The sequence below is a fragment of the Lineus longissimus genome, chromosome 10 (assembly GCF_910592395.1).
Source record: "Lineus longissimus chromosome 10, tnLinLong1.2, whole genome shotgun sequence".
Lineage (NCBI taxonomy): Eukaryota > Metazoa > Nemertea > Pilidiophora > Heteronemertea > Lineidae > Lineus > Lineus longissimus.
In genome coordinates, this window is record NC_088317.1 from 17,725,319 (window position 1) to 17,738,371 (window position 13,053).

At 39.6% G+C, this 13,053-nt stretch overlaps 2 protein-coding genes across 5 annotated transcripts in view; both read left to right on the forward strand.

The window, feature by feature from the left end:
- The window catches only part of LOC135494975 (uncharacterized), a 28,497-nt gene extending 24,528 nt beyond the window's left edge, over nucleotides 1-3,969 (forward strand). For 2 of the 3 annotated variants that reach the window (XM_064783346.1, XM_064783349.1), the window contains exons 9-11: nucleotides 1,194-1,300; nucleotides 1,887-2,018; nucleotides 2,680-3,969. In XM_064783346.1, the coding sequence (XP_064639416.1) occupies nucleotides 1,194-1,300; nucleotides 1,887-2,018; nucleotides 2,680-2,808 (368 nt within the window). In that variant the 3' untranslated portion in view covers nucleotides 2,809-3,969. Of the gene's footprint in view, nucleotides 1-1,193; nucleotides 1,301-1,886; nucleotides 2,019-2,194 lie in introns of all 3 variants that reach the window. The other variant, XM_064783348.1, reaches the window with a different exon arrangement.
- Nucleotides 3,970-4,367: 398 nt separating this feature from the next.
- Nucleotides 4,368-12,064, forward strand: LOC135494730 (acid phosphatase type 7-like). 2 transcript variants are annotated; one of them, XM_064782983.1, is made up of 9 exons: nucleotides 4,368-4,506; nucleotides 5,076-5,243; nucleotides 5,372-5,598; nucleotides 5,892-5,990; nucleotides 6,732-6,951; nucleotides 7,300-7,411; nucleotides 7,795-7,995; nucleotides 8,364-8,554; nucleotides 8,861-12,064. In XM_064782983.1, exons 2-9 carry the CDS (start codon nucleotides 5,174-5,176, stop codon nucleotides 9,196-9,198), a joined length of 1,458 nt encoding a protein of 485 aa, XP_064639053.1. In that variant the 5' UTR covers nucleotides 4,368-4,506; nucleotides 5,076-5,173; the 3' UTR covers nucleotides 9,199-12,064. The 2 variants fall into 2 exon arrangements, with proteins under 2 accessions (XP_064639053.1, XP_064639054.1); XM_064782984.1 differs by having other exon boundaries at nucleotides 4,374-4,482.
- Nucleotides 12,065-13,053: the final 989 nt, after the last annotated feature.

Here is a 13,053-nt window from a genome sequence, read left to right on the forward strand (position 1 = left end):
AGATTTTCCGATAACCTTTTGGTCCAAAGGGAGATCCTTGGATGGCAAGGGGAATCTGCGATGCTAAAATAGCACAGTGAAATTGAATAATCTCTTTGTGAGATGATTGTGGTAGTTATGTTATGATTTCCCTGTGGTGGCTGTCCAGGCAGGAAGGTCATGATTTGATGAAAATAGAGTAGTCAGAATGTCTGGGTCCTGGTTCAAGCTAGTATTACCCTCAAGCCCGAGGGAATCTTAGAATAGAGTAAGGTCAGTTACTCTAAGTGGCAATGCACCTTTTCCCCACCAATTTGTAGTAAACCGGCCCTCTCTTCTGCTGTATTGATTGGTAAAGTGTCAAGAGCTGTTTATAGCCATCTTCATTTGTTTGAGTAGTGCTGGAGTATAAAGTTCTCTTCATCACATCACCTAATATTAGGTAGGTTGTACATCATTTACAACTCCAGCTCCAATCTTGTTTTGGCCTGTTGATAACATATTTGACTCGGTGACAAAATGCTGACACAGCAACGCAGCAGTGACTACCCGGTTGTTATTGCTAAGATCCGTCACTGAAATGGTGGGCCATCCATTTGCTTGATCGAACAAGTAATGCAATTAGCAGCCGGCAGAATGGAGGGGTGTTTCTCACATCATATCCGCTCTCTCAAGTTCTGTCTGGTCAGTGCAGAGACGATAGTCATATATTGAATCACAAGATGGTTTGGCGTAATGCTGTCTGACACGCTTTTGACACCCAGGCATAGCCAGGGGAGGTTCTAAAACACTCGTTACAATGTCTCTTTTTTATGATGGCCTCATTTTGTATTAGGTATTGGTGAGACAAACTTCGAAAGCAGATTCACGGTGGATTATGCCTTACATATTTCAAGTTTGTAGTGTTTTCGAATAGAAATTGATCCCTCATAGTCTTGGTTGTGTCACCAAACACCACTCAGGTGGAGCTCTCATTTTGCCTCAAACCTGGGCTGCCACCTTGGTCTTCGCCCACATTTTAGCTCCACTTTTGTGAAACAAGCAGGACTAACAGTTCAGTGAAGCTAAGAAAAGTATTTCAGCATTACATGTGCGGTTTCATACAGTATTCCTGCTGTGGCAGCATGTACTTCATTGACACATGTCAACAATTCTAACCAATAGTTTCCCGTCAAACCTGAACTAACTCTTGTTTTCAATGTTTCTCGTTCCAGGTATCACAATCCTCATCATCAACAAATATAACACCACGATGATTTGGGTCTACCGGTCTCTCTTCCCCTGTGTATGGCTCATCATATTGTTGTTTCCACTCATACAAGTAAGTTGTGGTCATTTCTTGAAAGTGTCTCCAAAGAACCATTTCATGTCCTAGAAAAGTCTTCAATTTCACGCACTCGTCTCTGACAAAATATCATCAGGGCGCTATCTGGCAGTTACCAATCAGAAAAAGTTGCTGAACTCGGCAAAAACTTATGGATTTCAGAAACTTTCTCAATCAACAGTTTAAAATATCCATCCGAACTTCCGTCTCAAGCAAAACAACAGAGTATACGAAAGTTTTGAGAGTATAGTGTTTTTCAGATCGATCTCGCCATTAAGGTGCTTGACTGACCTCTTGTCACTAAACTGTCATAGTGTGATCACAAATAGTAAAGTTCCACAGCCCTGGGCAGCTGGTGTCATAGTTGACCGGCTGAAAGAGCATCGGTTTAAGGCTACCCTGAGAATAATCGAGTGTTGTGCAACACCACTATCTTCTGGTAAATGTGATCTGGTCACATTCCTGAGTTTAACAAAGTACCTTTGGTCAGAACGAAGAAACCATTATGTATTACATACTTATTTGTGTTATGGGGTAATGATTTAAATGTCCTCGTAAAACCGTCTCTTTTAACTTTTCCTAGGCTGCCCGGACAAACTCTGCCTGTGCTAAGTTCAAGCGAATCGCCCTTGAGACGAGAGTGTTTGGTTACCAGAACAGTTCACTGCTAGAACTCGACTCTTTTCTTTTGTTTGTCTCGAACACGAGGCTAAAGGTAAGACAGGAGAGTGATCCCTCTCACTCTAACGACTGAGGGGTAATCTGAAGTCAATAAGATTTTGTCATTGGTTTGTTCCTATAACAGTTGTAGAGGAATTCGAATCAAGCATTGATTGCAATACTTTCAGAGATACAGGTGATTTTATTGACCAAAATATTATTTCTTTTCAGGCCAAATTGTTCCATCTCCCAGTGCGATCGTCGTTCCTCATCGGGTTTACTGTCATTACTTGTTTTATAATACTAATTCTTATGCAAGTCAATGTGATCTACACAGGCGAAAATAGCCTTTGGTGATGGCAGGGACAGGTTTTACCAACTTCCTTAGATGGTCCCTCAGGAATGACATTTTTGCACCCGTCTTGTAACTCCTTTCAGACATTCCTTCCCCGTTCCAAAAAGTAGCCAATATCTTCATGGAAAAAGTGTTGACCCTTTGAGATATCCCCCTGCTCCTCTACAGCCACAGCCCTACCAGTGTTTCAGGCAAAGCTTTCCCACTCCTTGACCAGGCTTTCGTTATATTACTGCCCTTTTGTCCTCTTCTAGATGAAGGTACTTTCATTGGACTTCAAACGCTGGACAAAGTTGCAGCAAAGAAGCTTGGTTCATGATTCCCAGGTTATGGGTTCCAAACTCCACCCTTTCTCTTTCAGGCCAAGCTTTTCCACATCCAAATCAATCCTTCCTACCTCGCTGGAACATTGGTTGTGTGTAGCTTCGTCCTGTTCGTGGTGTTACAGTCCGGTATCGTCAGTCACCAGGAAGTACCGTTTTGGATATAGTGCTCAGTGACCTACAGCTGTTTTAGTGAACCAGAAGTTTATTTGGACAAACAGCAGGGAAGGAATTGGACAAACCTTTTCAAAAGATTAAACTTTGTTGTAGGAGCAGATTCAAGTTGATAACGTCTAGTGGCGCCACCTGTTACGCAGCAGTATTTACAATTTCTCTCTACAAATTCAGTCTTTTCATTCAGACATTTTCTTCAACTTAAGAGAGGTGCCCACCTAAATGTCCCCTTGGATCCGCAACTCTACTCCTTCTGTTCTCTCATCACTAATCTGTTGAATATATTTGGATCTGATAAAGGGGGACTATAGGCAGGAGCTATGGGGTCAAATTGGTCTTCATGCACTGACGAGTGTGTACAGTTAGGGGCCTGGGTTTGTGTTTGACTCAACGATAAGGATATCCTCATACGTACAGGGATTTCAAATACTATCAGTGTACTGCGAGATAGGGAGAGACCCCTCTTGTTGATTTCAGTAAGCTTAATCTGACCTACCTGACCCCTGTCTATAGTCTCCCTTTAATAAATTGTGCAAGTAGGGGCTTGGGGGATCTTTTAGCGTTGTTTGTTATTATCTGGTGTTCAGAGAAACTGCTGAAAAGATGATGTGATCCGAACTTGAAGCAATATGTGCTATTTGAAATAAATGCTTCATTTCGTCTGTTACTGAGATCAACTGTCTTGGTCCCTGTAAAGGGGTACACATACCTATTTGATCATGGGTCGTCAAAATAAAAATGCAGTCATACTTTGGTGAATACTGAGTTGTAAAGACTGCCCCGCTCATCTGGCCTATGAGTCAACAATGATATTGTATTTTGTTAACAATATGTTACAAGCATCCACTCTTGTATGATAGTTGCAAGATATGAAAGCTAAGAATACATTTCTCTTTAAATTATGTTTGTTTATTTCATTAGTTTTGTTTCTTGAGACTACATATAAATGACAGAGAGATTCAACAACCCTCTACAATGTTGCCATTCATGTGCTCATTTTTCAAACAGTACTTTCCCCATTACCAATGCATTCTGAAACTTTGAACTCTGACAGGAATTGCTAGGCCATGTTTTCTAGCAATGGGATGGCTGTAATCCAGATTTCTGGAACTTGGGATGTTGCTATTAAGGAGATATTGTGCTTCAATAAAGGGGTTTTCATCGGTGTAAGAAAATAAAAGACTTGTTGTTAATGACCAGTAAAAAAACTCCTGAAAATTAAGGCACTGGACTTGTCAGAGTGTGGGCAACCATGGCAGAGACCAGCCTGGTGGTGATGGTGTGGTGGGGTATTCGAAACCAGCACTCCCCTTAGTGACTTTATTTCCCTGAACAGACCCCGAAAAAGACGGAAAGATAGACACTATGCAGGCACATTGTCCCTTTAAGTGCTACTACACCAGCGCCATCTCTCCACACTATACAGGCGCTCTGTCCCTTTAAGTGTTACTACCAGCGCCATCTCTGCACACTATACAGGCGCTCTCTCCCTTTAAGTGTTACTACACCAGCGCCATATCTCCATAAAATGTGGAACTAAAATTATGCATCAGTTTGGCGTGAACAGCTGCCAAAAAAGGTCGCGCGGCCTGACAGCGGATAACAACTGCTGTATTTGCCCCTTTTGAGGGAGTAATTCACTTCAGTAACGATAAATAATTAATTAGGTATATCTCTGATATTATTCAAAGGTATTCAAATTTATTTATTTTGCTAAATTACTCGGAAATACAGGTAGAAAATGTGAAGTTTTAGTGGAGTGCAGCGTCTGTACACGCATGCATGCAAAGAACTATGGGAATGCATTGTATCTTCATACACATCTATAGTGTATGTATTGAAGTACATGAATGTATTCATGGGTATTGGTCGGAGACGTAGTTCTAGTATGTTAGTAGTTGATGCAAACCTAAGGCCCCCTGGCTGGAGTGACTTCTTGGTCAGTGTCTGGCTCGATGGACAACTTCACAAATGCCAAAATAAGGCTTTACTTGACATCAATATTGTCTTAAAATTGACCTGAACGATGAACAGAATGAAAGACCGAGTGTCAAGTCACCCAGGGCCAAATGGCCAAAACAAACTTCGTGCGTAGGGGTCTATAAAAGTCTCTGCTAACTGGTGCAAAGTTACTAGTGTCCCTGCTCTGGCCTCGTCAGATTCTCGGAGTGCTATTGCTAAGCCTGCAAAATAAAAATGCCCGCAAAACATTTCAAGGTTTCACTTTCACTCAGTCGAACAGATATTTTTCACATTTCAGCCACTCGCCTGTCAGCCTCCTTGTCTCAACACCCTGATGTCTGTTCCACAGTATTGATAATACTATTAATAGACTTAGTACCGTCCATAATCTGAACCATGGAAGCCAACGATATCACATTACTCATCCCTATCTTTCTCCTCTGTCTGTGTGGAAGCAGCTTCCAAGGTAAGTATAACATGGTTTGCTACTGGGGACGTTCGCATTACCAGAGAGTTCCAAACAGATGAGCCCGTGGGTTAATCATTATTTAATGGTATGGCATCTTTTAATATCGCAGTCATGTTATCTTTCAGCCGCGAAGGTCGAAGTAGAAGGTCAGGGCGTCCACATCGCATTGGGGGCCAACTCCTACACTGACAGAACGGTCATGTTTGTATCACAAGAAAGTTTAAATAAGGTGAATCTCATGGATCCTTATGATAAAAAGACAATACAGATGGCATACCCTGCCAAGAGTCTAAAGCTGAATGTTACAGGACCAAACCGTGGTAAACTGTGGATTCAGAAGGCTAATATTACGGTGAGTGGCATCATTTCAAGTATCAACTGTTTTTCATCATTTGCAATAAAATTGATTAATCAAGGGAAAAACGTTATCCTACAGAATGCTTGCTGTATATTAAGTGGCTTTGCATAACAGAAACAGATCTTTAAATGCAGGTTTCTATAAACCAGATGTGCTAGACTCGGATACTCTCCATGTTCCTTTGTCTTCATCACGGCTCGACCTCTTTCATGGTCTGGTTGGTCTCTTGGTCTAATACATGTAACATCTAAAATCTTTATAATCGCCCATTGAAATACCTCTTTTAGGATTTGAATGCCGATATGCAATACTACTACCAGGTGGGGAACGGCACCAAAACAACGACTTTCTACTTCAGAACTTGGCGGAGAAGGAACCCCCAGGAGGTGAGTTGGTATGGCGCTGCATTTTTTCAAAGTTTAGTCAATATACAATACTTTTTAGACCTTTCCTCATGGTTCTACAAGAATATACAATACTTTTTGTGCCTTTCCTCATGGTTCTACAAGAATATACAATACTTTTTAGACCTTTCCTCATGGTTCTACAAGAATATACAATACTTTTTAGACCTTTCCTCATGGTTCTACAAGAATATACAATACTTTTTAGACCTTTCCTCATGGTTCTACAAGAATATACAATACTTTTTAGACCTTTCCTCATGGTTCTACAAGAATATACAATACTTTTTAGACCTTTCCTCATGGTTCTACAAGAATATACAATGCTTTTTAGACCTTTCCTCATGGTTCTACAAGAATATACAATACTTTTTAGACCTTTCCTCATGGTTCTACAAGAATATACAATACTTTTTAGACCTTTCCTCATGGTTCTACAAGAATATACAATACTTTTTAGACCTTTCCTCATGGTTCTACAAGAATATACAATACTTTTTGAGCCTTTCCTCATGGTTCTACAAGAATATACAATACTTTTTGGACCTTTCCTCATGGTTCTACAAGAATATACAATACTTTTTGAGCCTTTCCTCATGGTTCTACAAGAATATACAATACTTTTTGAGCCTTTCCTCATGGTTCTACAAGAATATACAATACTTTTTCAGTCTAACCTCACAGCTTTTTCTTGTTATAAGGCAATATACAATACTTTTTCAGTCTTACAGGCCAGCCATGCTGTTATTCTATGGGAATATAGAAGATGACAATGGAGCTGTTCCAGCGTATCATAATCTCCGTGAAGATATCAATGCACATCTGTACAGTGGGATATTCAACCTGGGCAGCCTTAGCTGCGGCAAGGACCTCCATCAGTTTTTGTTGAACCTGCAGGGCTTGGCTGGGTACACGCCTCTGTTGACTACCCCGGGGGAATACGGTACGCTCACCCAGCTCTTTCAAGCAATGTTCAAATTTCCCAAGAGTTGCGATAAAGATGGTGGCTGGCCTGATGTTGTCCTATCTTGATGTTGTAATTTTAGGTCCCATTTTGTGTACACATACGTACAGGTGGAGGGGGGAGGAGGGATTGAAAAGATGATTTGAAATGCAGTTGACCAAGGGGTGAAATCGGAAAATTGTGCATACATACTCAGTGAACAGCTAAACATGACACCTGAGTAGTTTCTATATAGTGCTTCCAGCAAGTATATGCTGGCCCTTTATTTCAAGTCCGTGCCTTTTCATGAATTCAAGTAGTCTCATTTGAAATTCTTTTATTTTGCAGAGCACCGCAATAAGTACCAGTTGTACAGTCAACTGTTCTCTATGCCAAACACCGACTGGCCGATGGATAAATTCTGGTACAGTTTTAACACCGAGAAAGCACATATTATCAGGTACTTTTAAGCTTCTATTCTACTGGGTTCATAAAAAAAACTCGTAGAAATGCTTAGTAATATCTTCTAAAATGACCTCTATCTAAGAGGTTCCCAACTAAATTTTGACCCCCAACCTCGGTGTCTTTGTAAATGACAGATCTACATGCCGACCCTTGGGTGTCGGTTGGTGGGATTAGCACTCCTGCCTGATACACTATCTCTGTGCAGTAGAGTTGCTTGATTCTAGTGACCTTTCCAAACTCCAATTTCTATTCCGTTTTATCCTACCTGAAAAATTTCAGAATACATGTCAGAATGCTCTGAAATATACAAGTAATATGAAAACATTGGTAAATTGTCAGAAAATTTAAATTTGTTTTTTTCAAAATTATTTTTCCCAGTGTCAATACGGAGTTATACGGCCTTGAAAAGGATGGCATGAGAAGCCAGCAGCTGAGATGGTTGAAGGCGGATCTCATCGCAGCCAATAACGCAACACTACGCAACCTCAGTCACACGCCATGGCTGATTGTCTACACTCATCGATCACTCTTCTGTTCGGGCGATGACAACTGCACTGACTTTAGCCCCAAGTTACAAGAGTAGGTTGACTTAAATGTCGTACGCTACACGTTGCTGGAGAACGCACAGTCTTGTCTGACAGTGCAGGTTTAATCATTAGACCTTTCTTTTGCCAGATTACAAATATCTCGGGCCATATCAGCAGGCCAACCAGAAAAATGCCAGTTTGCAGATTTGCTGATTCTGCGATTAGCCTCAATTCTATTCGCATAATAAACATTGCAAAAAGATTTTTTATTCAAAAAAACAAAAAGACTTTTCATAATCTGCCAAAATAAGAATTGCGAAAAAGGTAATTTTTTTGAATTTTCGCGAATCGCAAAATGAAATGGGCATGAAAAGTTGTCTGCTTACAGTATTCAGATATCTATGAATATATCTTTTTCAGACTTGAGGACTTATTCTATCACTTTGGTGTGGATTTAGTCATCTCGGCCCAAGATAACTTCTATGAGAGAACATGGCCAGTCCGCCGGGGTGTGCAACATCAGGACAACTACCTAGATCCGGTGTATCCAGTTTACATCTCCACTGCTGCCTTCACTTGTAATAAAAACAAACCGTCCAATCCTAAAGAGTGTAAGTTATAGTAGATACGCTAGCTAGTGCTGGTTTCCTGTTACCAGGACATGTTGTCCTTGATATTGAGACCGACACAACGGCATTATCAGCGGACCACAGCAGTCACATCACGTTTTGACCATAAAGAGTGTAAGTTGTGCTTAATATTTCCTTAATTAGGTTGACTTTAGGTCCATGTGGTGAGATGTCAGGCTCATGAACTAATCATTGTTGGTTCCCAACCCAAAGAAGACACGGAAGTTGTGACCCTGAGCTGATTTCTTCAACCTTTGCTCTTATCTCATGTTACTATCTATCTTACAGTTGCATGGACAGCTCGAAGAATAAACTGCCGAAATATGTCAACGTACGGACACCTCAAAATTCTCAACGCGACGCACTTGTACTGGGAAGAGATGGCTGCAGATAACGGCAGTGTCATAGATACATTTTACATCAAGCAAAATCACCACGGACCTTTCCTGGTCAAGGTTGGACACTCGTCGTCCGTTGTAGCAATAGTGCTATCGTGTGCGGTGATACTGCTTGTCGGTGCCATTGTGATTTTGTTGTGGAGGCGATGCCATCATTTTATTCAAAAGAAACGTGCTGCGAGGAAGATGCGTTATGTGAACTTAAACGAGGGTCAGCTGGAGTTATGAGGAGAAGGTGATGCAATACGACCTTGGCTCTCCACATCTTGATTATTATTTCACTTGGAAGACGAACACTGACCCAGATATCTTCAGAGTATTACCCGATTCATGCATTCAGAGATGACCGCTCTTCCACTCACTTGTACAACGTACTGGCCAAGTAGACCTTGTTTTAGAAAAATATTGTCTTTTATGTTGTGGTCGAAGTAAATTGTTATATTTCGGACCAAAATCGGAAAGTTTGAACATGTATACATCAGGTGCATTCGCCACCTATGAATGAAGTGAGTAACTAAATTTCTGATGTTGATCACAATCAAAGTGTTGAGGTTCTGCTTTTACATTCCACTGTACTCTTGTATAAACACATCTTTAATATTTCTAATTATGCTTCTTCTTCAAAAGCTCCTATATTGTAAGATTTAGTTTTGGGTGATGTTGATTTTTAAAACAGCTGATATTTTTATTTGTAAATTTTGTGAAATTGTCACTGGCTGTAAATTTGTTTGAGAGACCAAAAACATAGTCTGATTGGGTGGATTTTCAGTCTTAAATATGAACTATAGTCTAGTTAGTGAGGAATTATCTACTGCTTGAATTTGCGTATCTACTAAAGGGTTAAACCCTAGTTATTCATATACATTCCATTTCCATGTGTGAACAGTCCATTTTGAATAAATGTATAATCCAATATAAGCTAATATAAATGATATATCTATTTACAGTACACTGTACTTAAAGAAGTTGTGTTTCAAAGAATCCACAAAAAAACCATGTGCATTACTTCTTTAAATTTAGATTGTCCTTCTCCCCAGTATTTTTTACATTTGTGCAGGAAACGAGTTGAAAATGTACATGAAATGCATTGGAAATGTACATGAAATGCATTGAAAATGTACATGAAATGCATTGAAAATGTACATGAAATGCATTGGAAATGTACATGAAATGCATTGAAAATGTACATGAAATGCATTGGAAATGTACATGGAATGTGTTGAAGACACACATGGACTGTGTTGAAAATGTACATAAAATGTATTATAAGTTGTAACCCCGATCCAATTTTCCTTGTTAGTGTGATATAAATAATCTGTCAGCTTTTGTAGTATCTGTATAACCTCTCCTGGTTTTGGGGTATAAAAATAGACTTTCCGTGGGGAATGGTGTATACTTCCATGGACTATTCCACTGTTGCCATATGAGTGGGCCTGGTGTTTTCAAAGGCTGTTTGAACACACATTGTTAGGGATGACCCCTCTAACATGACAAGAGGTCATAGTTCAAAGTTGTTAGATCTGTTATTAAAAAAGTTGACATGAATTATTGAACTATGCATAGAGGGTGTTATAAAGATTAATGTTATTTGGACCACACTTTGTTGTTTGGGCACATGTTATCAGAAATTCGCGATGCTCGAATAAGGTGCTACTGACCCTTATGAAATCAAATAAATCTTGTTTGTTGAGTTTTGGTGTATTTTGCACGGTCCTTTTGTAATCTGGTTTGCAATAGTGAGGTTTAGCAATTCTTACAAATTACGAATTACAAATTTTTCGTTCCAACGGTGTTGTTTTACAGTCAGTTGTATCCAGTGTTATGCATGTTAGGCCACGTGTTTTTTATTTCTTGGTTTACGGGACCGACCGACTTGCTTTTTTGGGATTTTGGAAAAAAAATTAAATCTGAAAATCATCGATTTTTTATTTTATTTTCCGCCCGACCCATCATAATTAGATAAAATAATGAGAAATAAAATAAAATCCACTGTATAGAGCAGTGTGATAACCAATGTTTGTGCACTTTCACAACTCATCAGCCATCTAGATGAGGGAAATAGCCCCAACTAAGACATTGTGCCTTGTTCTGAAAAAAAGTGAACTTTGATTCCAGCAGTATTTGGGTAATTTTATTTCTTCCGATCATACATAGCTATTTGGGTTGGGTTATTTTTATTTTTAATTTTATTTCGACCACCCGACCATACATTTTTAAAAGCTCTTCCCGTAAACCAAGAAATAAAAGACATGTGGCCTTAGGCAGGTTTTGGTTACAAATTCAAAATTGGCTGACCCTTCCAACAGTAGCAAAGAAATCTTGCTAAAAAAACGATGATTTTGTCGTCAACTTTGTGGATAAAGTGAAATTCATAATTTGTGAAATTTGCAAAACCACCTATTATATCAGCTATGTGATGAGGAAAAGTAGCGCTTTTTGTGGTGGTGAATAAGGGAAGGATACATTGTTTACATGTCGAGCTAGGCTGTTCCACGAATTTATCTTTTATGGTGTACTGTTAATTTACCTTTTAGAATATACTGTCATAATGTTTCAGCTAGAAATCTGAAAACATTCATTTTTGGCTCTTAACTCAAGTACTATTTTGTCACATATGCATGAAACTTATGTCGGAGGCAAGTGTAGACTGTTTTATTATAGCTTTAGTGATTATCTATCATGCCATGGCATTTGTAAATAAGGTCATTTTTTACAGATTTCAGATAGAATTGTGATGTCCAAAAATTGTGCAATAAGGAACTTGTTCACATTCCACATTACTTTAGGTATGAATAGTGAATCCTATCAAATCCATTAGGTTTAGAGGTTTCTTTCAAATTAGAATTTGGGTGGGTGAGATGACAAGTCTGTAAGTACTTGAAAGTTACCATGGGTAGAGTTGTCACACAATTGCGCCTACAGGTTTAGATTTCTGAGGCTGTAAAGATTTCTAGGTGAATTTTCTGAGCTGTATTTTGCCATCCCATCATAAATTTGATCACTCATCGATATAATTGTACATAATACCAAGTATCTCTAATCTATACTTGAAAATACCGACTCCTTTGTAGAATAAAATTTCATTTCTCATAAATGTATTGGCCGTTGTCTTTACTTACATGATGATATGTTGAGACCAACACACATTTGGACTTCTGCTGACAGTGATACAGAATTATTGCACTTATAGGCACATGCGCTTAAAAATGGATGTCTGCCAATGCGCCTCTGCCTGTGTGAGAAAAAAATGCACATGCAAACTTGGGGGATTCATCCCAAACTTCTGTCTCGAGGAGAAATTGCTTAGAGCAGGGCATAGATATATGTACAGCATCTGAGGTCACATGGAAGACTTGTGAGATTACATCACAGTTGGGCCTACCCAGTGTTCAGATGAGACAGTTTCACATCCAGGGCCTACCCAGTAGTCCATTCTTAGGGCATACCCAGTACAAATGAGACAGTGTTGGATCCTAGGGCCTACTCAGTATTCAGATGAGACAGTCTTCTTCTTTCTTCCAATAGTGCAACATGATGGTTTAAGCCATCAAAGGGCAAGGGACCTTCGCCACTGACTTCTATCGCCATAAAAGTTAAATACTGTCCCAAGCGATGAAAATTCCTTAAAAAAAATATTCCCACGGTCTGAGCCAAACAGGCTGCGAGGGTTAATAAACAACCTTGTACCCAGGATCAAAAAATTAAAATTGCATGTGTAATGTATGAAGACATTTAAAACTTTTTCCTAGGAACAAGGTTTCCATTAACCCTCTCATCCCGTTTGGCTCTGACCGTGGGAATATTTCATTTTTGCAAAATTACTGCCTTATGAAAAGGATATACTTTTTTTCTCTCAAAATTAACCCCCTCTGTGTGGAGTCGTCGCCTATCAATTGTACTTTACAAGTTCGTTCCTTTTTCACATCTTTGGAGTACAGAAGCAAATGGAGGAGCAGGGTCCGGGGACACACAAACAGGTGTACCACGGCAAGGTCACGATCAACGACACCGGATGAGACAGTGTCACATCCTTTGTGATGGACTTTCTAGCATGGGTTGAAAGGTACTCCTGATCACAGATCA

Coding starts and splice junctions, on each gene's coding strand:
- LOC135494730 (XM_064782983.1), top strand. CDS start 5,174: ATGGAAGCCAACGATATCACATTACTCATCCCTATCTTTCTCCTCTGT. Junction 5,244..5,371: donor GTGTGGAAGCAGCTTCCAAG/GTAAGTATAACA, acceptor GTTATCTTTCAG/CCGCGAAGGTCGAAGTAGAA. Junction 8,555..8,860: donor ACCGTCCAATCCTAAAGAGT/GTAAGTTATAGT, acceptor TCTATCTTACAG/TTGCATGGACAGCTCGAAGA.